Source organism: Rhinatrema bivittatum, chromosome 9, assembly GCF_901001135.1.
Source record: "Rhinatrema bivittatum chromosome 9, aRhiBiv1.1, whole genome shotgun sequence".
NCBI classification, from domain to species: Eukaryota; Metazoa; Chordata; class Amphibia; order Gymnophiona; family Rhinatrematidae; genus Rhinatrema; species Rhinatrema bivittatum.
This window is the reverse complement of record NC_042623.1, coordinates 42,723,976-42,748,517: the sequence shown is the minus strand read 5'-3', so window position 1 is coordinate 42,748,517 and position 24,542 is coordinate 42,723,976. Positions and strand designations below refer to the sequence as shown.

Sequence of the window (24,542 nt, the reverse complement as noted above, 5' to 3'; positions counted from 1 at the left end):
AAACATAAAGAGAAGAAATATATTAAATAACATATTAAATAACACATTTTCTCAACATGTTTCAACTACATTTAGGTTGAATAGGGAATCTGAAATAGGGGGAAAATGTTTAATGAGGTTTTCTAGTTTCTCCATGAATCTCTAAACCTCACTTGCTTTGAGATCCTGAAGGAATTGCTAGCCCTCCAACTCCTTCTCCAATCTCTCTCTCCAACCCACTAAATCACCGAGCATGCTCCAAGGGACTTTATTCTCCACTGAAGCCTTCCCCCAAAAAAGGTGGGGTTATAGCAATGGGAGGAATCCCAAATACCAAAACTCCTCCGACTGTCCCTAAAAAGAAAATACATGGGGATAATGATAAGTGACTGGCAAAGCCCTGTCATAAAATGATAAAATTTCACAGGAATATCTGTGCAAGCAAAACATTTTACAAAAAGCACTGCAGAAGTTTCACTCAGTTCTTTAATTTTGCACTTTTAGTGCAGAAATATCCCATTGCTTTTTGCAGATACTTTTGCTGGCATATTTTTTTGTCTGCAAAATTTGTTTCCTTTCCTGAAGCTGCAGGAAATTAAATTGGTTTAGGAAAAAGTGCACCCTTTCAAAATATTGCAAGCACACTATTGTGAGAAATACAGTTAATTACTTCATATAATTATATTCTGTCATTTATTAAATCTTAAGGTTTGTCACAGAACTGTTGATTATTGCAGAAAATCGCATGACTGAAAACATTGTGATCTATTCCAAGTAGGCAATAGTTTATGTCGTAAGCAATGGTCATTATGATAATGGCATCAGACCTCTTTTTCTATGTGCAAGGTGGGGATAATTGTTTCAGCGTAACAGTGAAAGAAGACAACAGTTTGCACTGGCTCATCTGTGATCCAGCTGAAGCCTAATTCTGCTTAACACCTTTTTCAACAGGGCTCCTTCTAATGTCAGTACCATTATCCACATCATTTACCTTCCCAACGATGCCAAAGCTGAGAATGTTAGGCTTCGATGGAAACAAGAGTCTGTGCATGCTGGAGAGTTGTATGAGGCCTGCTGGGCATTGGACAACATCCTGATTATTAATGCTGCTCACAGGCAGATTTTATTAGAAGATAACTTAGATCCTGTGGACACTGGCAACTGGCTTTTCTTTCCTGGAGCCACTGTAAAGGTTTGTTCAATGTATTTACTTTCCTTCTTTACAACAAGCTTTATCTAATGTAAATGGAGGTTATTTCCTCCAATGTGTAAAGTACATGGGATGGCCTACAAGCCCAGGGGAAAGCATTGTGTTGACCCAGACAAATCAGTCAGATTTAGGAACAACCTTAGATTTCTCTGTCCAGCTAAGGGTAACTCCCTCTTTGACTGTTCCAGAATGCAGGAGCCACATAAAGCTCCCAGGGTCACTCTATCATCCCGGACTCCTGACTCTTCTCTCCATGCTCTGCAACAGTCAGCCACTGGGGTGCCGAGGTTCAAGTGGCAAGGAGGAGGACAAGCCTCTGAGGCCCTAGGCTCTTGTGAGTGGGAACCCTATAACAGTCTTTTGCTTCTCTCAGTCAATTCTCCAATAGTTATCACTCACATAGGTCTCAGCAGGTCAAGTCTCAATTTGATAAAACAGGCAGAGACTTGGAATGGTGTGCATCTAAATTCCAAGCCAAAAGAGCAAGAATAGTTAGGATACATAGCAGAATGAAAACTGCAAGTGCCACAAACTCTTTCTCCATCTTCAACTTTCCCCTTGATAGAAAAATAGGAAATCTCCTCTCCAAAGTAGTTAAGGAGGTGGCAGTAGGAAAAAACACTCCCTTCTTTCCAAGATAAAACTTCACAAAAACTGTTCTTACTTCTAGCAACATTCCAATGTTGACTGGATGCAGGGCAAAGCAGCTCACTGCCTCGATCCTCTCAGGAAGGGATGTTGCCACCTCTGAGCTGGGAGCAAGTCAGAAAAACATCCAACTCTCTTAAAAGACAAAAGATTCCCTCTGCCGTTCTCTTATCACCAAGGTAGCACCTTCCTGGTCTGTGAAGGCTCATGCAAGGCGTTCTATCCTTGTCTTCCCAATTATGCAGGCTGTGGGGTGTACTGGGATCCACCAGCAACACTACTTCTACTCCCAGAAGAAATCTACAACCACAACTGCTCATGCTCAGCACCCTGGGAAGGACAAAAACCTTAGGGATGGTCTCCAAAGTTAACAGAGATTTCCCCTAGCGTTACCCATAGGAAATTTAGTAAGGGAAACAAAGTACTCCTTACATCTTCCTCCACCAAAAAGGGAAAAAATATGAAGTCAGGACACTGCCTCAGATACTTTTCTACCTCGCCTACCTTCTATAGGCACATTCACAAGAGCACATAAACATATCCCATTGGAACAAGTGCAGATGTAATTTCAAAGTTGGTCACTTGACGAGCTCAAACCCAAACAAAGGATGTGAACCTGCAAACCTCTGACAACTGATCAGACACATTATAACAGACATCACAAGTCACAGTCACATAAACAATGCATTAACATCACCACAAACTGGCTCCCCAAGTAGGAGAACAATAATCATGTACCTTTACATTTTGTAATATAACTTTATCATATCTGGGGAAAACATCTTGGGCCCCTTCTGCTAGGTGAAACCCACTCATGGGAAAACAGTACCGGTACAGAAGTTTACTGTTCCCATCAGCATGGTCACCCATGTCAGCCCTTCCTCCAGGGAACAACAAACAGGGTCATCTGAACCCTTTCCACCATCTAACTCATTCATGGGAACACTACCAGTTGAAAGGTAATGGTCCCACAAGCAGAGTCACCCATTCCAGTCTCGGCAGGAAACAGCAGAAAATACATCACAAAACCCGTGGTGCATTACAAAAACCGTGGTGCATACATCACTAATCATACACCTCCAAAGGTGAGATACTGAAAAGTATAGTCTCTTCAACCAGGCCCCTAAGGCTCCCTGGGCTTGGAAGAACAATGGCCACATTAAAGAGAAAAGGACTGATACAGCTTCACACCAACAATCCTGAAAAATAAAGAAAAATTAAAGCACATCTGTTAGAGAATCCAACTGCAGGGGAAACCCATCTGAAAAGAATCAATTGTTCATAAAAGACATTGATGATAAAAGACAACAAAGAACAGCATATATTTTTAAAGTATTTTTATAGAATTGTTTTTCATTTAATCCCAATAATAACCAATAACACTTGTGGCCCAACAGCAAACTACAATCCCACCTGCACATGGGAAACAGGTAAAGGGGACCACCATTTGATAGTAGATTCATAGCCAATCCATCTAGCTTCTTGACCTCTTCCTGGCCAGGTGCTAGTTGATTGCAGATTTGACTCATGGAGGGCACCTGGAACACATAAAAGAAACCCTCCCACAACAAGTAAACTTTGGCAAAACCTTCACTAGCCATTATCTATCAAATTCAACAATTCAAAATCAACAGCAAGGAGGAACACTATAGAGAACGGAGTTCTCTACCACCAGAACTCCGTTCAGAACATTGCCCAATCAACTTTAAAAAGAGACTAAAAACCTGGCTATTTGAGCAAGCATTCCAATTATGATAACATACCTCAACACCATCACACAAGCCATCATTCTAAATCAAGACTATCCAATCATGCTACCCTTACAATTTGGTAACCCTTCTCTACATCAGCCTACCCAAAGTTTTAAGTCTCTCTTATTAAATATATGCGCCTAATAATATAATCATGTGTTACGCCCCCTTTTATGTTCCAAGTTTTCCCCATGTATTCTGATCCAAGTTTTATGCCCTGTTCTATGTAATTTGCATTCTCACATGCCTGTTCTCAATTACAATGTAAACCGAGACGATATGTAAAATTTTGCATGAATCCCGGTATAAAAAAATGTTAAATAAATAATGGAATTACAGTAGCAATTCAGTCTCCACCTTCCTCCTCATCATTCCCTGGTGGCAAGGGCTCTTAGTGCTCAGGATGGGGTTTCTTCTGTTAGGTAACAAGTACTCAGTTTGGTACTTGTCCATAATGCCATCCCACCTAAAGTACATAAGAAGAACATAAGAACATGCCATACTGGGTCAGACCAAGGGTCCATCAAGCCCAGCATCCTGTTTCCAACAGTGGCCAATCCAGGCCATAAGAACCTGGCAAGTACCCAAAAACTAAGTCTATTCCATGTAACCATTGCTAATGGCAGTGGCTATTCTCTAAGTGAACTTAATAGCAGGTAATGGACTTCTCCTCCAAGAACTTATCCAATCCTTTTTTAAACAAAGCTATATTAACTGCACTAACCACATCCTCTGGCAACAAATTCCAGAGTTTAATTGTGCGTTGAGTAAAAAAGAACTTTCTCCGATTAGTTTTAAATGTGCCCCATGCTAACTTCATGGAGTGCCCCCTAGTCTTTCTACTATCCGAAAGAGTAAATAACCGATTCACATCTACCCGTTCTAGACCTCTCATGATTTTAAACACCTCTATCATATCCCCCCGGGATACATGGTGGCATGTTTGTAAATATTATACCCAACTTTCATTTCATTTACCCTTTTTACCATTTCCTTAGGATAGTCTGGATGGTTCATCATAAAATCATAGTCAGTTTTGTCCTTAATGACACATTTGTTGGCATACTCCCATATCCATTCTTCTCTGTGACGCTCTACATAGTTCATTACATGCACTCGTACATAAGGGTAATGCAGGCCAAACATGGCCCTCACTTTCTTCCAAACTAATCGTTCGGCCTGGGATGCCCTCTTTATGGTCAGTCCATGTTCTCTGGCAATGGAGAGCTCCATGACTTCAGTGTCCACTTACCCTGCAAGCCCATCGCTGAAGAAAGAAAGTTCACCATTACGCAAGGTGAATTGCTCACCTGGCCCACTCTAGGAAGAAACCAGGGATGCCATACCACCAGGGGACCCTCCTGAGGATACCCCCTGAGCTAGACAACCAGGGTAGAGTGGTTCAGACACTGTTCAGGAGAATGCGAGCGTTGTCGCTGGGCCTTTTACCAGTACGTAGATTTGCGGGGTCACTGTTGCAAAATGACAGTGAGCACTGGTAGTGCTCATGGCCACATTCCACTCTTGTGAATCATAATTTCTGCTAATCATTGTTTGCCTGCCCTGCTGTGACAAATGGGAATCTGACGACCTCTAATCAGATGAACAACTTCCCCTCTCTTCCTGTCAGTAGGTGGGGTAATTGATAGCCTCCGGGTCCCAACTCACAGCCATTGTAGAGAAAATTTAGTAAGTAAAACTAAGTATTCCTCACATGTGGAAGACACAGCTTAGTTTAATTTAGCTTAGTTTAGTTTATTAAATTTCATTATATCGCCTTTCATATAATATGTCAAGGTGATTTATAGTAAAATATCAAAACATTAAAATACATCTATATCAAATCCTTAAAACATAGCATCAAAGACAAAAACATGCCAATGCTAAAAACATAAACTTTAAGACATATAAAAGCACTATAAATACTCATCCTATGATGTCAAAATATAAAAGTACCATAAATATTCATTGTATAACATAAAAACATTAAATACTATTAAAAGGCAATTGATATATAAGACTATAATCCTCAACTATCCAAAAATACTGTCCTGTAGAAGTAAAAGCTACCTAGCTTTCAGAATTAAAAGTCTGATTGAATAACAGTGCCAACAGGGAGGTGGGAACAAGCTATATCACTCTGCAGTCAACCTAATGGTGCTTATACTATCCTGCACATTTCAGCTGGCATGCCACGCCTCCTGCCTGTACTATGATGCTACATTGCAATTGAGCACTTTCAAGGTCTGAAGTTCAACTCTGCATATCTCATACATTATAAATGCAGCACAGCTGGTCAGCTGGTCAGGTGGGAAAAGTAGAATCCTAGGGCACAGCTTGGAGGTAGCTGAATTGCATCAGGGGAACATTCACCTGCCAACCCCATCCCTGGAACTAAAAGAATTAAAGAAGTGAGAGCACACTTATCCTGGGATGTGGGGGTCTCCCCTACTTTAGAGGCCAAAGCAATTTAGGGCATACCCCCCAACACTGGCACATCAATGTTTCACAAGTAGATGTTGGAAGTTTTCTGGCAGTGAACAAAGAACATTGCTAATCTCTGTCTTCTTAAACATAAGAAAGCAGGCAGTGCCTGTAGCTTCTAAAAAGCTGGATGGAAACCAAGAACCAGAAATTGTATATTGCACCCATGTCTTTGAACCATCACGTTCACAATCCTGAAAGTTGGTTATTCGCTTGGTGGATTGGTTCTATCCTGACTGGGGCCCTTATATATGGAGATGTAAGGGATTTATAAGTATAAACTGTAGCTAGTCTGCTGACACCCTTCCCCACCTTGGGTCTTGAGCAGAGAATGTGGCAGAAACTTACTATTTATGTTACCTTTATATGTGACCCGAATAGCTCATGTAAGCAGTTTATTAGAAGGCATTTAGACTTACTATCAGGAATAATATTAACAACTTAGCACTCATACACAATAAACTTATACTACAATCCCTAACACAGAATATGCTTATAGTAATTAGAGTTTAGCAGATTAGAGAGAAACCCAAAGAAATACACCTCATAATAGCCTGGTCTTGCTTGAAATGTTACTAAGAAACTCAGCTAGATACTCCAGAACCAGACTCAGGAGATTACCCCAGTCTCGCCACTGAATACTGTCTCTGTTGCTGAGCTGAGAGAAGCTGAAGCTCATGAAAGCTGGCTCTGTCGCTGGAAGACATGTTGGCATCTCAGCTCACCCACTGAGCTGAGAAGACTTGTCTAATCCCTTTAGAGGAAAAAGACAAGTTTGACTCTGACTGTGAGGTAGTAGGCAGGAGACTTCTCTGGATCTCATCCGACTGCTGGGTTGTAGGGAGGGGCAGAGAGTAGTGACTTGGTGTCATCTACTTAATGGTGTGAATGGATCTTGATAGCTGATCCCCTCTCCCCTCTCCCAAGCCATTTTTAATAGCAAGAATATGCATATTCAGTAGCTGATGCATATTAAAGCTGAGACCCAAATAGAGATCTGATTGAGTTTTTTTTCTTCACTTCAAACTGCTTGACACCCCCCTTCCCCCCCTCCACACACACACACACACAGAGGGTCATCTGTCAGCCACATGACGGAGATCTGACCAGAAAGCTGACCTGTCTGATAAGGCCCCCTGTACAGATTGGAGGGTCCAATTGCCATGCAAAATTGAGCTCTGCTGAAGGCCTCAGGTATGACACCCCCCCTCCCCCCCAAACACACACACGCAGGGCTTGCATTGACTTAAATTCCCTCTGTTTGCTGAGAGAAGATTTCATTCTTTAAGAGAGGCCCGGGTAAATAGTGTATACTGGCAGATCAGATAATTCAGTCGTGTATTGCAGCCTGTCAGTAGTTCATCATCTCTCTATCTCTCTGCTCAGAAATACAGGTCAAGTGTCCATTTTGTGAAGTCAGAATCCATTTTCCTGCATGCACAGTAGTGCATTTTAGAGTTTCTCCCTACAGGTAATAACCACAAAGACAGCAATGCAAAGGATCTAATGGTAGAAAATGAAGTAGTTCAAAAAGTGAAAGTTGTCATGGGTACCAACAACATAGGAGGGCACAAGTGGGAGGTTCTGGAAGCCAAATTTAGGCTTTAAGGTACAATATTGAAATCCATAATCTCTACGTTTGTATTCCCAGAAATGCTCCTCATTCTGTGTGCAGGACCCTAGAGATATATTGAGCTCTGGAGTCTTAATGCATGAATGATATGATGCTGGAGAGAAGAAGGCTTTAGATTTGTTAGGAACTAGGGAACATTTTGGGGCAGACAGAACCTATTCCAATAAAATGAGCTCTACCTTAACCAGGATGGAACCCAGCTACTGGCACTACTAACATTTAAAAAAGGAGATAGAGTAGCTTTTAAACTAGATCATGGGGAAATGATGACAGTCACTCAGGAGCACATGGTTCAGAGTGAGGTATCTTCAAAGAATACTGGCATAATAGGTACATTAGGATATCCTGATAGAGCGGTTGTGGTAAAGATTGAAATAACCCAAGTGGAATTAAATAAAAAGCAGACAAATATGAAGGATTCCAAATTAGCTGTATCATTTGCTAATAAGCAGGTTTTGAATACAAATATAGACAATTTAGGGTATGCCTTTATTTGTATTTTTATATGAATGCCAGAAGTCTAAAAAATAAGATTCTAGAATTAGAAAGTATGGCACTAAATTAAAAAAAATATATATAATAAGCATCTGAGAGTCCTGGTAGAAGGATGATAACCAATGGAACACTTTGATGTCAAGGTGCAGATTAAATTGCCATGACAGGGCAGATCAAATTGGTGGAAAGGTGGCACTATTTGTTAAGAATAGAAGGATCAAACAGGATAAAAGTCCCTCAGAAAAGAAAATGTACAGAGTAATCTTTATGAATAGGAATTCCATGTGTGATGGGGAAGGGTATAGCATTGGATGTATACTACCATCTACCTGGCCAGGATGAAGAATAATATAGCGAAATGTTAACAGAAATCAGAAAGGAAAATCAAATGGGCGAACACAATAATAATCGGAGATTTCAATTTTCCCAGTATTGATTGGGTAAATGTTTCATCAGGACATGCTAGAGAGGTACAGTTTCTAGATGCCATAAATGACTCTTTCATGGAGCGATTGGTCTTGTAACCAATAAGAAGGGAAGGTATTTTAGATCTAGCCCTCAGTGGAATGTGGGACCTGGTGTAGAAGGTGTGGCGGCCACTTAAAATAGTGATCATAGAAACATGATGGCAGAAAAAGACTGTATGGCCCATCCAGTCTGCCCAATTAATTTAGCATTACTTCCTTAGAGATCCCCTGCATTTATCCCCTGCTTTCTTGAATTCAGATACTGTTTTTGTCTCTATCACCTACCCTGGGAGGCTGTTCCATGCATCCACCACCCTCTCAGTAAAGAAATGTTTCCTAAGATTACTCCTGGGTCTACCACCCTTATCCCATGACCCCTCATTTTAGAATCTCCTTTCCACTGAAGAGGCGTGCCTCCTGTATATGGAATCCTTTGAGATATTTAAATGCCTCTATCATATCTCCCATCTCCCCATATTGTATGTTCTCTATCATATCTCCATCCTCTCATATCTTATGTTCTTATAACATGAATCATATAAAGTTACCGAAACTGACATAAGACTTCCAGTTTTCAATAGATTATGAATTTTTAACAACATATGACCCCATGCTGCAATACATACTTGCCAGCAGGAATGCTGAGAACAGCCTTATCAGTAATCAATCAGCAAAATCAGTGTATTGATTTCATTTTAGGACACCTTAGGTGGGATACTTGTACAGTCATTAGTATGAAGGGAATCATGCTAATAATGTCATTTTCTTTCTTTGCAAATACTGTTGAATTTTCTGTTATTCTGGTGACATATGGTAACTGCGAGTTTTCAACAAAGAGTAATTAGATGTCCACAGCTCTGTAGTAAATTCTGTTACAAGCGTGCCTATTTACATTATGCATCAAGCACATTACAGAATTAATGTTCACATATTGTGCGAGAGATAAATTTTGTATTTTAATATTCATTCATAAAATGTTGTCAGTCTGCAGCCAAGGATCTTCTGTGAAATTAGTTATGATTTTAGCGAGTATAGAAATGCATTTGAAAGCACCCTTTATTGTTAATACTGTAAGCTGTTATCATTTGGCCACTCCTGCACATGCATGCCATGCTAACAGAAAAGCTTTTGAGATATAATTGATCCCCGTGCCTGCCTAGCTAATAGGTTTTAATGGACCTGTTCCCCAGAAACTTGTCCAAGACCTTTTTTTTAAACCTAGCTGTAAGAACATAAGAAATTGTCATGCTGGGTCAGACCAAGTGTCCATCAAGCCCAGCATCCTGTTTCCAACAGAGGCCAAACCAGGTCACAAGAACCTGGCAAGTGCCCAAGAACCTGGCAGGTATTAACTTTCAACAACAGAGTAATGTGCGGCAAATTAATTATACTGGACAATATCACTTTAGCAGGAACAATTTTTAATTCTATATTGTGCACACAGCAACTGTGCACAAAGGTTCAATATTAAAGTCAAATGTTGATTAAAAAAGGCCCCAACACAGCCGTGTTTCACGTCAAGCTGCGTCAGGGGGACAAATTCCAAAGATTCTGAAAACAAAAGTACATTCAGTTATTGTGCAGTGTGGCGGACACAAGAAGCACTTAATATATTAAAACCTAAAATAGAGGATCCGGGGAAGCACTGTTGTGGTAGTCGTATGTAGAACAACAAAGCAGGAGGACTCAAGAACCAAGTGGAGACGGTCTGACTCAGAAATTAAATAAACAAGGCACCGGTTTAACTGCTTCGACTCCTTCCTTTGTGTCCCCCCCTTTGCCCCCCCCCTTTGCCCCTCCACCTCTTCCTTCCCCTCCCCTTTCCTTCCCTTCCCCTTTTTTTCCCTCCCTTCCCCTTCCCCCCCCCCCTTCCCCCTTCCCTCATGGTCATTACATTCACATCACAATTTCTGGTTCCTCCTGGGTCCCCCAGGCCCTGTTCCTTTCAATTTTAATTTAATTTCTGAGTCAGACCGTCTCCACTTGGTTCTTGAGTCCTCCTGCTTTGTTGTTCTACATACGACTACCACAACAGTGCTTCCCCGGATCCTCTATTTTATGTTTTAATATATTAAGTGCTTCTTGTGTCTGCCACACTGCACAATAACTGAATGTACTTTTGTTTTCAGAATCTTTGGAATTTGTCCCCCTGACGCAGCCTGAAGCGAAACATGGCCGTGTTGGGGCCTTTTTTAATCAACATTTGACTTTAATATTGAACCTTTGTGCACAGTTGCTGTGTGCACAATATAGAATTAAAAATTGTTCCTGCTAAAGTGATATTGTCCAGTATAATTAATTTGCTGCACATTACTCTGTTGTTGTTCATCTAAATGTGTGTGCCCTTTACTCCGCTTTCCTTGTATGCTTGTGCCCAAGTATTAGCTTTCACCATACCCTTCATAACAAATTTCACACCCTAATTGTGTATTGATTGAATAAATGCTTTCCTAAAATGTATTTTAAATCTGCTACCAGTTAGCTTCATTGCATGTCCTCTAGTCCTAGTAGTATTTGAAAGAGTAGATAATGATTCCCTATTAACCAGTTCCACACCACTGATGATTTTATAAACCTCTATTATTTCCACTGTTAATTGAGTCTTCTCCAAGATGAAGAGTCGTAACCTGTTTAGCCTTTCATCACAAGGAAGCTGTTCCATCCCCTTTATCATTTTTGTTGCTCTTCTCTGTAGAAAGGTACAGAAACACAGTGCAACACACCACTGTTGTCAACAAGTTGGGTTCAGTAGAGTGTGCACCAGCCCAACCTTCATAATCGGTGTACATCTGGGAACAGCGTCAGCTGCTGGAATAATTAATCTCATTTCTGCTTCCCATTTGTTTGCAGTTCACTAGCCAAGAGTAGCAAGTTTTGCTTGCATTGACTTTATCTTATCTTGATAAACTAGGCCATTTATTAGGTTCTAATTTGTATAGAACATGTAATTCAGATCAAACCATCCTTTCTGGGGTTTGCCTTGTTATTAGGCTCTATGTCCTGGTCATTAACTATTCCGAGAGCTCTGTCACAATTCACAGTCAATGCCATTTTAAAAGCAAAACTTTGTATATTAAAAAATGGACTTATCCTATTCCTCCTTCTAGAAAGTTGTGATATATACAAATGCTTGCCTGGATTTTATTGGAAAAATTGGATGCAAACAAATACTCAGAAGTAGCTCTCTAATATTTGACAGCATGGGAAAGATTTAGTGATCTTGTACCCAATGGATGTAAATCTGGTTTGGCATGAGGGGATGTAATATTCTGGTACCAGTACACGGTGTTGTGCTGGTACCAGTTGGGGCTCGCAGCGGAGCCCCAATGGGAGCTCCGCTGCGAGGCCTGCAGGGATGAGGATGCTGAGGAAGGCCATGGTGAGCAACGGGGACGCTGGGGGTTAGCAGCAGCAGCCAGGCCTGCGCTTGTGGAGGGCAGCGCGAGGTGAGCAGGCCCGGTCGTGGCACGCACGCGGCCGGGACGCACAACACACGGTCTTTGTAAGTATGAGGAATGAAAGGTTGTCTTGTCTTGGCTTGTTTTGTGTCATAGAAACATAGAAATATGATGGTAGAAAAATACACTATGGCCCATCTAGTCTGCTCATCCATCCTATTAACTTAGTATTATAATTCTCATCACTTCTTTAGAGATCCCTTGTATTTATTCCATGCTATCTTGAATTCAGATACTGTTTTTGTCTCCACCACTTTCACTGGGAGGCTGTTCACGCATCTACCACCTCTCTGTAAAGAAATATTTCCTAAAATTACTTCTGAGTCTATTCCTTTTCAACCTCATCTCATGACCCCTCTTTCTAGATTCTTCTTTCCATTGAAAAAGTCTCACCTTCTGTTCATGGAAACCTTTGAGATATTTGAATGTCTATCATATCTCCCCTATCTCACCTTTCCTCTCGGGGTATACATGTTTAGATCTTTAAGTCTAATCCCATGTGCTTTAGAACAAAGATCACTGACAATTTTAGTAGCCACCCTCTTGACAGACTTCATCCTGTTTATATCCTTTTGAAGGTGCAGTCTCCAGAGTTGTACACAGTATTCCAAGTGAGGAATTATAGAGAGGCAATATCACCTCCTTTTTTCTGCTTACCATTCCTCTCCCTATGCAGCCAAGCAACTTTCTGGTTTTACCGTCACTTTAGCCACCTATTTGGCCACCTTACGTTCATAAGATACAATTACTTCCATATCCCGCTCTTCCTTTGTGCTTAGAAGAATTTCAATTCACGATACTGTACCTTTCCCTTGGGTTTTTTCATCCTAAATACATTACTTTGCATTTTTTAGCATTAAATCTTAGCTGCCAGATCTTAGATCATTCCTCAAGTTTTGCTAGATCCCTCCTCAGGTTTTCTACTCCTTCTTGGTTGTCAATTCTGTTACAGATTTTGGTATCAACAGCAAAAGACAAACCTTTCCAGACAACCCTTCCATTATGTTGCTCACAAAATTGCGATGGAGAAGGTACAGAGAAGGGCTACCAAAATGATAAGGGGAATGGAACAACTCCCCTATGAGGAAAGACTAAAGAGGTTAGGACTTTTCAGCTTGGAGAAGAGACGACTGAGGGGGGATATGATAGAGGTGTTTAAAATCATGAGAGGTCTAGAACGGGTAGATGTGAATCGGTTATTTACTCTTTCGGATAGTAGAAGGACTAGGGGACACTCCATGAAGTTAGCATGGGGCACATTTAAAACTAATCGGAGAAAGTTCTTTTTTACTCAACGCACAATTAAACTCTGGAATTTGTTGCCAGAGAATGTGGTTCGTGCAGTTAGTATAGCTGTGTTTAAAAAAGGATTGGATAAGTTCTTGGAGGAGAAGTCCATTACCTGCTATTAAGTTCACTTAGAGAATAGCCACTGCCATTAGCAATGGTTACATGGAATAGACTTAGTTTTTGGGTACTTGCCAGGTTCTTATGGCCTGGATTGGCCACTGTTGGAAACAGGATGCTGGGCTTGATGGACCCTTGGTCTGACCCAGTATGGCATTTTTCTTAAAATGTTGAAAAGAACTGGTCCAAGGACCAATCCCTGAGGTACACCACTAGTAACACCCCTTCCTCAGAGAAAACGTCATTTACCACTACTCTTTGTTGCCTCCTACTCAGCCAGTTTCTAACCCAGTCAGTCACTCTAGGATCCATACCAAGGGTGCACAATTTATACGTCTTCTGTGCAGAACAATGTCAAAGGCCTTGCTGAAATCCAAGTACACTGGGATAGATTTTAAAAAAAGCACGTTCGCGTACTTTTGTTTGCGCACCAGGCGCAAACAAAAGTACGCTGGATTTTATAAGATACGCGCGTAGCCGCGTGTATCTTATAAAATCCTGGATCAGCGCGCACAAGGCTGCCGATTTTGGGCAGCTGGCGTGCGCCGAGCCGCGCAGCCTGTCTCCATTCCCTCCGAGGCCGCTCCGAAATCAGAGCGGCCTCAGAGGGAACTCTCTTTCGCCCTCCCCTCACCTTCCCCTCCCTTCCTCTACCTAACCCACCCACCCCCCCGGCCCTATCTAAACCCCCCCCTTACCTTTGTCTGTGCATTTACTCTTTAGAAAACCATAATTTACATTTCTAACAAAAAGATTAGTTGCCCTTATATCTTCTTTTCATTTTGATAACTGCCCTTCTATTTCCCCTAGATTTTCCCATCCTTGAGGTACTCCCCCATTTTGAGAAAGTTAGTTTTCCTGAAGTCTAGGACCCTCACCTTAGAATGAATCTTCATCTCTTGCATCCTAATATTGAACCACACCATCCAGTGGTCACTAGTTCCCAGATGATCATCCACTGCAACATCAGAAATACTATCCCGTTCGAAAGCACCAGGTCCAGGTAAGCCCCCTCCCATGTGGATTCTGTTACCAGTTGAAAGAGCAGTTCTCCTTAGAGAATCCTTGATCTCTGTGCTTCTAGAAGATACTGCGTTTTGGGATGTCCCAGTCAACATCTGGAAGATTAGAAATCCCTAGCAGCAGCTCCTACCCTTTCACAGCAATCCTGTGAATATCATCCATTAAATCTCTTTCCATTTCTTCTGTCTGTGATGTAGGTCTGTATATTACATCAGTATAAATAGATGTTCCAGTACCTCTTTCCAGATTAACCCACAGTGCCTCCTCCTTACCTCAAAAGCCCAGCAGTACTGTTGCTTGAATACTGTTCTTTATATATAGTACCACGCCTCCCCCTTTCCTTCTTACCCAGTCCTTGTGGAATAGATTGTAGCTGGATATAACTACATCCCAGTCATAGTTTTCTGTGTACAGTTACTATATCTAAATCAGCTTCTTCCATGATTGCCTCTAGATTTGGAACTTTATTCCCCATACTATGAGCATTAGTGTCCATAGCTTTCCAAATACTGCTTCCCCATGCCCTCTTGAATTACATTACTGTTCTTGTCTTCACTACCTCTTCCGGGAGGGCATTCCATTCATCCCTCATCCTTTCCATGAAAAAATATTTCCTGACCCTTTCTTTGTCTGTGTATTGCTTCCTTCCTCTTGTCTTAATGTGTGTTCTTTTTCTATGTGTACACTTCCGTGTACTAAAAGAATTCAGATTTAAGCAATTAGGCATCTCCCATTTTATTTCTGTTTGCATGGGTATAATAGGTATACAGCATGTAAGACAACATGCAGATTCCATGATATGTGACCGAGTATATTCTCATGGTCAGATGTATTGAGGATTTTTCAAAGGGCATTTTAATGGAAGGAATTTCTTGGTAAATAAAGCATATGGAATGTGTGAATTGCAAACAAAAATATACCATACTGATGTATCTTTAATGCACATGTTCCCTCCTCCCTTCTTTGTTTGAAATATTTCCAAGTCAATTTTATGAATATGAATGTCTTCTGCCTGCCGTGCCAGATGCCTTTTTTCATCCAAATCCATTCTCTTTTGGAAGTCCTTGCCTCATTGCATGCAGCTGAGAAGCATGCCTGCACATGCACTGCACATGCCTCCACATGCACTCTTTCAGATAATACAAGGGCTAGGGGGCACTCCATGAAGTTAGCAAGTAGCACATTTAAAACTAAGAGAAAATTGTTTTTCACTCAATGCACAATTACTCTCTGGAATTCATTGCTAGAGGATGTGGTTAAGGCAGTTAGCATGGCTGGGTTTAAAAAAGGTTTAGACAAATTGCTGGAGGAGAAGTCCATAAACTGCTATTAATCATGCTGACTTAGGGAATAACCACTGCTTATTACTAGCTTTAGATCTATTTAATGTTTGGGTACTTGTCATGTACTTGTATCCTGGATTGGCCACTGTTAAAAACAATGCTGGACTGGATAGACCCTCGATCTGACCCAGTATGCCAGCTTCTTTTATTCTTATGTTGTTATGCATAATGAAAGGAGTTTAAAGTTGAAGCAGAAAGCACAAGTGGCCAAAATTTGACCAGCTGGATGAAGCACTCAGCCTTTGCCTGGAAATTGTCCATAATGCTTCTAATAAGAAAAAGCTCTACAAACCTCTTTTATACCTGTGCCATTTTTAATCAAGTTTCCAGTTGTGTTATTAAACTGTATGAAAACCCACTGTGAGGAATAAAGTTGCAACCTGCAAATTTTACTCGGGAAAATAAAGCTTCCTAAGATGGCTCGGTTGGTTTTTATAGCACATTGGGAATCCTAAATGTAAAAAAATCAGCCTTGCGTTTCATTCTGTATGACAGTGTATATTTTAAGGAAGACTGTTGGTGAAAGCAGAAGTAAAATGAACAAAAGCATGCATGCTTATCTAAGTCTATATTATTGCATGTTTTGCCTCATATATTTAGTCATAAAATTTGACCCAGATTTCTAATCTGCACTATCATTACAAGCTAAAACATATGTATGCAAGAGCTAAGCTGTACTGAGGTATAAGGGAGTTATGGTACCCAATAAGGGGTTATTTAAAGTATTATAAAATGGTTGTTTATTAAATGTTATTATGCATATTGGTATTATCTATAATAAGTAGCAAAAAAACAGTGAATAGATGTACATAAGATAAATGGCCTAGAAAAATTATTGCAACCAGTTCAGCTAATAGAATAGGTAGAGTAGAAAGCAGCAGGAGGGATTTAATAAGTGCACAACATACTACATTAAGATATAAAGGAACACTAAATTATAAAATATTATCAGGAGCAAATTAAGTTACATTTGCATCCACTTTTTTTTGCAACACTGAAAATTTAAAAATTTGAATGCCTACACACTGCAGTTTGTTCTCAGCTAGTCACAATGTGATAATTTATGGCCTTGCTGTTTTAATTTTTTTTTTTTTCATCTTGTTTCCCTTTACTTTTCATATCTCATTTGTGTGCATTGCTTGGAGTTTAATTAAAAAATCCTCTCCTCTCTGAGGAGCAATTTGAAGTGGCAAAATATAATCACTTAAAATATTGCAGTCATTAAAACACTGGCTGCCGCTTAAACTGTGCGCTGTCAGTTTGCCTGCAGACAATGTTTTTTTAGCCCCCTTTTAAAGTGTGCCTTGCATTCATATTGTAGTCAGCCTGCTTGGCTATCAGAGACGTCCCTACAGCTGGGTGGGCTGAGCAACAGCTCCTTAATGGAGGGAATGGATGACACTGTGTGCCTGTAGAGGGGAAGGCATGCTGGGCAGATTCTTTCCCATCTGCCATCCAGCCCTTTCCAAGCTGGCATTGCCCAAATATTCAATATGCTCATTCCGACAAGAGGGATGTCACCAAAGTAATAAATCAGGCTTCTGTGGCTGTCTGAAAGAATCGCCGAGGACATTAGACCCCGGGGAGGTAATATGAAGAGGTGCATCAATGCTTATCCTCAGTGAAAGACACATTAAAAGATGCTAAAGGTACCAGCAGAGCAGGTAACATAGTAATGACGGCAGAAAAAGACCAAAATGGTTCATCCAGTATGCCCAGCAAGCTTTGCAAGGTAGTAACCGCCACTCCGTGCAGGTTACCCCCATGTTTCTCTTAAGGGTAGTAACTTCTGTTCCGTGCAGGTTACCCACATGTTTCTCTTAAGGGCACTAACTGCTGCTCCGTGCAGGTTACCCCCATGTTTCTCTTAAGGGTAGTAACTTCCGTTCCGTGCAGGTTACCCCCATGTTTCTCTTAAGGGCAGTAACTGCTGCTCCGTGCAGGTTACCCCCATGTTTCTCTTAAGGGTAGTAACTTCTGTTCCGTGCAGGTTACCCACATGTTTCTCTTAAGGGCACTAACTGCTGCTCCGTGCAGGTTACCCCCATGTTTCTCTTAAGGGTAGTAACTTCCGTTCCGTGCAGGTTACCCCCATGTTTCTCTTAAGGGCAGTAACTGCTGCTCCGTGCAGGTTACCCCCATGTTTCTCTTAAGGGTAGTAACTTCCGTTCCGTGCAGGTTACCCCCATGTTTCTCTTAAGGGTAGTAACCGCCGCTCTCTGCAGGTTACCCACATGTTTCTCTTAAGGGCAGTAACCGCCGCTCCGTGCAGTTTACCCCCATGTTTCTCTTAAGGGTAGTAACCACCGCTCCGTGCAGGTTACCCCCATGTTTCTCTTAAGGGTAGTAACCGCCGCTCCGTGCAGGTTACCCCCTGTTTATCTTAAGGGTAGTAACCACCGCTCCGTGCAGGTTACCCCCATGTTTCTCTTAAGGGTAGTAACCGCCACTCCGTGCAGGTTACCCCCGTGTTTCTCTTAAGGGTAGTAACCGCCACTCTGTGCAGGTTACCCCCATGTTTCTCTTAAGGGTAGTAACTTCCGTTCCGTGCAGGTTACCCCCATGTTTCTCTTAAGGGTAGTAACCGCCGCTCCATGCAGGTTACCCCCATGTTTCTCTTAAGGGCAGTAACCGCCGCTCCGTGCAGGTTACCCCCATGTTTCTCTTAAGGATAGTAACCACCGCTCCGTGCAGGTTACCCCCATGTTTCTCTTAAGGGTAGTAACCGCCGCTCCGTGCAGGTTACCCCCGTGTTTCTCTTAAGGGTAGTAACCGCCGCTCCGTGCAGGTTACCCCCGTGTTTCTCTTAAGGGTAGTAACTTCCGTTCCGTGCAGGTTACCCCCATGTTTCTCTTAAGGGTAGTAACCGCCGCTCCATGCAGGTTACCCCCATGTTTCTCTTAAGGGCAGTAACCGCCGCTCCGTGCAGGTTACCCCCATGTTTCTCTTAAGGGCAGTAACCGCCGCTCCGTGCAGGTTACCCCCATGTTTCTCTTAAGGGCAGTAACTGCTGCTCCGTGCAGGTTACCCCCATGTTTCTCTTAAGGGTAGTAACTGCCACTCCTTGCCGGTTTAGCTTTTTTATTTATTCCAATCTTCTAGCCTTTTAGGGATCCACAGTGTTTATCCCATGTCCCTTTGAAATCCTTCACAGTTTTAGGGGTACTTTGGGGTGGGAGGCGGGTCGGGAAGGAGGCAGGGTGAGGCCATTAGCATTTGCGGTGGCGTATGGGGAGTAACCTCAGGAAGATGCTATCCCTGTCTGAAGCCAAAATATTATTTCATTAAAGGAATTCAGACCTGATGTTTCCTGTTGATTTTGGCTTTTCTGAATGGCAACGGGTTTTTTTTGTCATTCATCTGCGCTGATTTCTGCCCGTCAACTAAAGGAAATCCACAGGAAAATATTTACCAATTCATGAGCAAGTGTGCAGCCTAGAAAAGAGACTGCGATCTTGACAGCTTATGTACAACAATAGCCAGAGAAGATTTTATATTGGATCAACAAAAGAATTATCAATTTCTATAAAGAATTCGGGTTTTTTACAGGACCACTGTGGTTCCTAGAACTCTGCACGGCGTGAATAATGGCACAGCCCTCTCTTAAAGTTCAAAAGACTAAGAGACTGAAATAAGAATTGTTAATCTACTGCCCATATATTTGTACATGCCAGCAATGTTCAGGTAGGTCAGTATATGGCAATTTGTCTTGATGTCACTTCTTTTTCTGAGCTGCACCATACCATTACCTTTTTTTTAATCATATTATTGCATTCCAGTTTTCATATATTGATTTGGGCTTTAAATTCTGGATTGAACTATGTGCCTTTCCAAACGTATGCTCAAACTGAGTTATAGTGGGTAGGACCCTGCTCCAGAGAGGGCTTAAAATCTAAGGGCCTTATTTACTATGCATTTTTCCCATAGACACAGAATGGCAGAAACACCTTGGTAAATCAGGTCCTAAGTTGTCTCCTTGGGCAATAGAAGGAAAAGTGAATTGCTGAAGGAGTAACAGTGGGAGAGACCCAGGATATGAACTGGCTTCCCTGCTTCTTAGCCTGTTGGTCTAACCACTGGCCCTCTGAATACTGGACATCTGCCTTCACTAGCAGGTCTGGTGGATTTAATAGATTCGGGCCGATACAGTAAAAATCGCGGGAGAGCGGGTGAGTGCCCGCTCTCCCGGCGCGCGCACAGGACACTCTCCTGTGCGCGCGATACAGTAAATTAATTTATTTAAATTAGGGCCGGCAGTAAAAAGAGGCGCTAGGGACACTAGCGCGTCCCTAGCGCCTCTTTTCAGACAGGAGCGGCGGCTGTCAATGGGTTTGATAGCCAACGCTCAATTTTGCCGGCATCGGTTCTCGAGCCGCTGACAGCCACGGGTTCGGAAACCGGACGCTGGCAAAATTGAGCATCCGGTTTTCAACCCGTGAGCTGTGGGCCTATTTCAAATTTTTTTTTTTTACTTTTTTTAACTTTCAGGACCTCTGACTTAATATCACCATGATATTAAGACAGAGGGTGCACAGAAAAGCAGTTTTTACTGCTTTTCTGTGCACTTTCCTGGTGCCCGGAGAAATTAACACCTACCTTTGGGTAGGCGCTAATTTTTGAAAGTAAAATGTGCAGCTTGGCTGCACATTTTGCTTTCTGAATCGTGCGGGATTACCTAATAGGGCCATCAACATGCATTTGCATGTTGCGCGCGCTATTAGGTTCGGAGGGGGGGGGGGGGGTTGGACGCGCATTTTTCGACGCTGTATTACCCCTTACTGAATAAGGGGTAAAGCTAGCGTGTTGAAAACGCGCATCCAATCGTGGGTTAACAGTGCGCTCTGCCGGAGCGCACTGTACTGTATTGGCCTGATAGATAGAGACATTAGCTATGTAGAAGTTATTGTACAGTGGGTTCCCATTGAATCATGGGTAATCTTGGGAATTTCTTTTTAAGTATTAGGGAGAAGTAAACTATTGGGGTACATTATTTAGTGTGTTTGTGCTTTTAATAGTTAGTAAGGCAGCTTTTAAACAGAAGTTAGTGTGTTTATTTTTAAATAGTCAGTAAGGCAGCTAAAAAGCATAATTAAACTCTGGAATTTGTTGCTAGGGGATGTGGTTAGTGCAGTTAGTGTAGATGGGTTAGAAAAATGTTTGGACAAGTTCTTGGAGGAGAAGTCCCTTAAGAGCACGTTGTAGCTCCCCAATCTGGAGGGAAACTTCAGGAGCTAGCTGACACCTCCCTACCTCATCCTCTTCATCACGTACAGATTGATGCCAACTTGTAGCTGATTGCTATATTTCACTATTTTCACTGTTATTACTTTAACCTTGTATGTTGCTTACTGGGTAATACAATACAACATGGCACCCATTCACTAGCAGCTTCCAATTGTCTTTATTTCTGTATATGAAACCTGAACATTCCTGTTGCTCTCTGACCCAAGGAAATATGAGGGAACCAGTCAACACTGTGCCCCCTATTCTCCCCCTTCCCCGAGTTCCCATATTTACACTGCTGACATTGTTTCTTTCTTTCTTTAACTAACTTAAATATTTAAATTATCATGAGTAGTATGCTACATTCTACTTAGTATGTACAAAAAGGTTTATCAGATAATTCAAACAATTAATATGCCCCTACTCTTCCATAAGGAATTTAAAACTAAATCTGAGAAAAGGATGATTGAGATTACAAGTTGATGGATGGATAGGAGGCAAGAATCCACACCTGAAAGTTTACAGTTCTATGCACTAAGTTCTTTGCTGCACTACTAGCCCAGTCAGAATTTAAGGCTTCCTTGCCATAGTATTCTTATGAATTGTATCATCCAGAATATACTACATTATATCAACACAAAATGAACTCAAGACATTCGATTCTGACTGAAGCAGTTCAATGCTGTTGAACTATGGAAGAAATCTTCACAGTTTACAGAACTTAATGCCAAGAAATGGGAAATAAAGACAGTGAGCAGGATTAGAAATATCCACACTTCTCTGCTGTTAGCAGCATGCCCAGCCTGTTGGCCACCTTCCTGAAATGAGGTTCGGTATTTGCTTTACTAAATTATAGCGGTGTCCATCTGAAAATGAATGCAACATTCCTTCCAGGTCACAATGCACAATTCTATCGTAGGTCATATCAGCTCATAGTGTAACATGACATTGCAACACAACATCAGTGACCTTATGTAAAGCCACAATTAATATTTAAAAAACAGCTTCTGGAGTTGGCCCGGTGACTCAGTGACAAGTGCAGTATATTTCCATGTGGAAGGTCTCCATTTGAATCCCAGATCAGGCCTTCTGTACCATGGGCCATCTGGAGCTGGGGATGCTGCAGAGGCAGTGTTCCCAGTCCCTGAGAAATTGGGGGAGGAAGTTGTGGTCATCAATAAGGACATCGCCTGCTAACTGGATTTAGAGCTCATGACAAAGAGTTCTGAAAGGAGCTCCTGGTCTCAGGACCATTGCTGCCATGACAAGACAAGGAATAGCAGGAAGTGTGGTTCTTTTAAAATAGGGGCAAAATCTGTGCGAGGTTGTGAATGAAGGCTCCATGGTGTCAAAATCCCACTGATGGCTCAAATTGAGCTAAAAGAGAAAGGAGGATCTACTGGGCTAAAAGAATAATAAAATTTTCAAAATAACTATTTTGGCGTGCACACTGCTATTAGTTTAAACACTGCAGTTGGTGTTGAATCTCTGGCATTTCATATACAAGATGGATTGGAATTGGGAAACACATTATGATGATCACAAAACTAAAGTACCCCCATTTTAGCAAACATTCAGTTTTAAAATAACCTAGCAGAAATTACTGAAGTCATAAAAGAAGAATGTAACAATATCATCTGATAAAATATCAAATGCCAAATAGGCTAAGGCCTGATCAGTAGTTGCATTGAGTGCTACAAGGAATGCTGCAGTAGGACTGAGGGAGTCCTGCTGTTGTGCAACATCTTTCAGATTATGGGGTAGATTTTCAAACCGCGCGATTTGGCGTACTTTTGCTGGCGCATCAGGCGCAAGCAAAAGTACGCAGGATTTTAGTAGATACGCGCGTAGCCGCGCAAATCCTGGATCGGCGCGCGCAAGGCTATCAATTCCGTATAGCTGGCGCGCGCCAAGCCGCGCAGCCTACCTCCGTTCCCTCCGAGGCCGCTCCGAAATCGGAGCGGCCTCGGAGGGAACTTTCTTTTGCCCTCCCCTCACCTTCCCCTCCCTTCCCCTACCTAACCCACCCGCCCGGCCCTGTCTAAACCCCCCCCTTACCTTTGTCGGGGGATTTACGCCTCCCGGAGGGAGACGTAAATCCCCGCGCGCTAGCGGGCCACTAGCGCGCCGGGACGCAACCTGGGGGCGAGTCCGGAGGGCGCGGCCACGCCCCCGGGCCCGCCCCCAGAACGCTCCCGACACGCCCCGAAAACGCCGCGCGGTTCGGGCCCGACCCCGACACGCCCCCCTCAGAAAACCCCGGGACTTACGCGAGTCCCGGGGCTCTGCGTGCGCCGGTAGGCCTATGTAAAATAGGCTCACCGGCGCGCAGGGCCCTGCTCGCCTAAATCCGCCCGGATTTGGGCGGATTTAGGCGAGCAGGGCTCTTAAAATCCGCCCCTATGTGTTTAAAAAAGTCCTTCCTAAATAGGAAGATTCTTTTCACAACAGTAGGTATGGAATCATGGCTAAATTTCCAACACAATGAAATTCTCCCATGAAAAGTGTTGTGTCGGAGGTGGACCCTTGTACCAAGGTGGGGTTGACGCAAATCGTAGGTAAGTACCTATGGGTCCCCACCGTCGGCAGGTGGAGTGGGCTGATAGAGGCCGCTGGAGATTCACCTATACCAGCCCTCATTCCCCGCGGGTTGAGCCTTTGGGTGCCGGGGCTGGCAGGGCTTAGATGGGCCTCTGTGTGTAGTCAAAGTAACAATTGGTTCAGTCCAGAGACAGCAGGTGAGAGATGGTACAGTCTTACTCTGGACTGGGTAATTCCTGAAAACTCGGGCGCCAATGGAACGGAGGCAGATAGAGGGCGCTGGAGCAAAAGTAGGCCGGAGCCTGAAGAAACCACGTCCAGGGAGTAAGCTGAAGAGGCGTCCAAGGGCAGGCTTGAGTCAGAGCTGGCGGCAATCTGAAGGCAATGGCAAGCAAAGCTAAGGTCTGATCACGGAGATAGTCAAGAACGTAGGTTAGGCAAGGCAGAGGTTTGATCACAGAGATAGTCAAAAGCGTAGTCAGGCGAAGCAGAGGTCTGGGTCTGGAGATAGGCAGTAGCGTGGTCAGGCGAAGCAGAGGTCTGGGTCTGGAGATAGGCAGTAGCGTGGTCAGGCGAAGCAGAGGTCTGGGTCTGGAGATGGGCAGTAGCGTGGTCAAGCGAAGCAGAGGTCTGGGTCTGTAGATGGGCAGTAGCGTGGTCAAGCGAAGTAGAGGTCTGGGTCTGTAGATAGGCAGTAGCACGGTCAGGCAAAGCAGAGGTCTGGGTCTGGAGATAGGCAGTAGCGTGGTCAGACGAGACAAAGGTCCGGGTGTGGAGAGAGTCAATGGCATGGTCAGGCGAAGCGGAGGTCCGGGCTTGGAGAGAGTCAATGGCGAAGTCAGGCAAAGCAAAGTCAAAGTCCGTGTAGCAAATCCGAGGA

At 42.8% G+C, this 24,542-nt stretch overlaps 1 protein-coding gene across 1 annotated transcript in view; it reads left to right on the top strand.

Moving 5' to 3' along the window:
• RELN (reelin) overlaps positions 1–24,542 on the top strand; it is a 699,179-nt gene that overhangs the window by 321,597 nt on the left and 353,040 nt on the right. Inside the window, exon 10 of the mRNA XM_029615599.1 lies at positions 931–1,171. Coding sequence (XP_029471459.1) covers positions 931–1,171 — 241 coding nt within the window. The remainder of the gene's footprint in view (positions 1–930; positions 1,172–24,542) is intronic.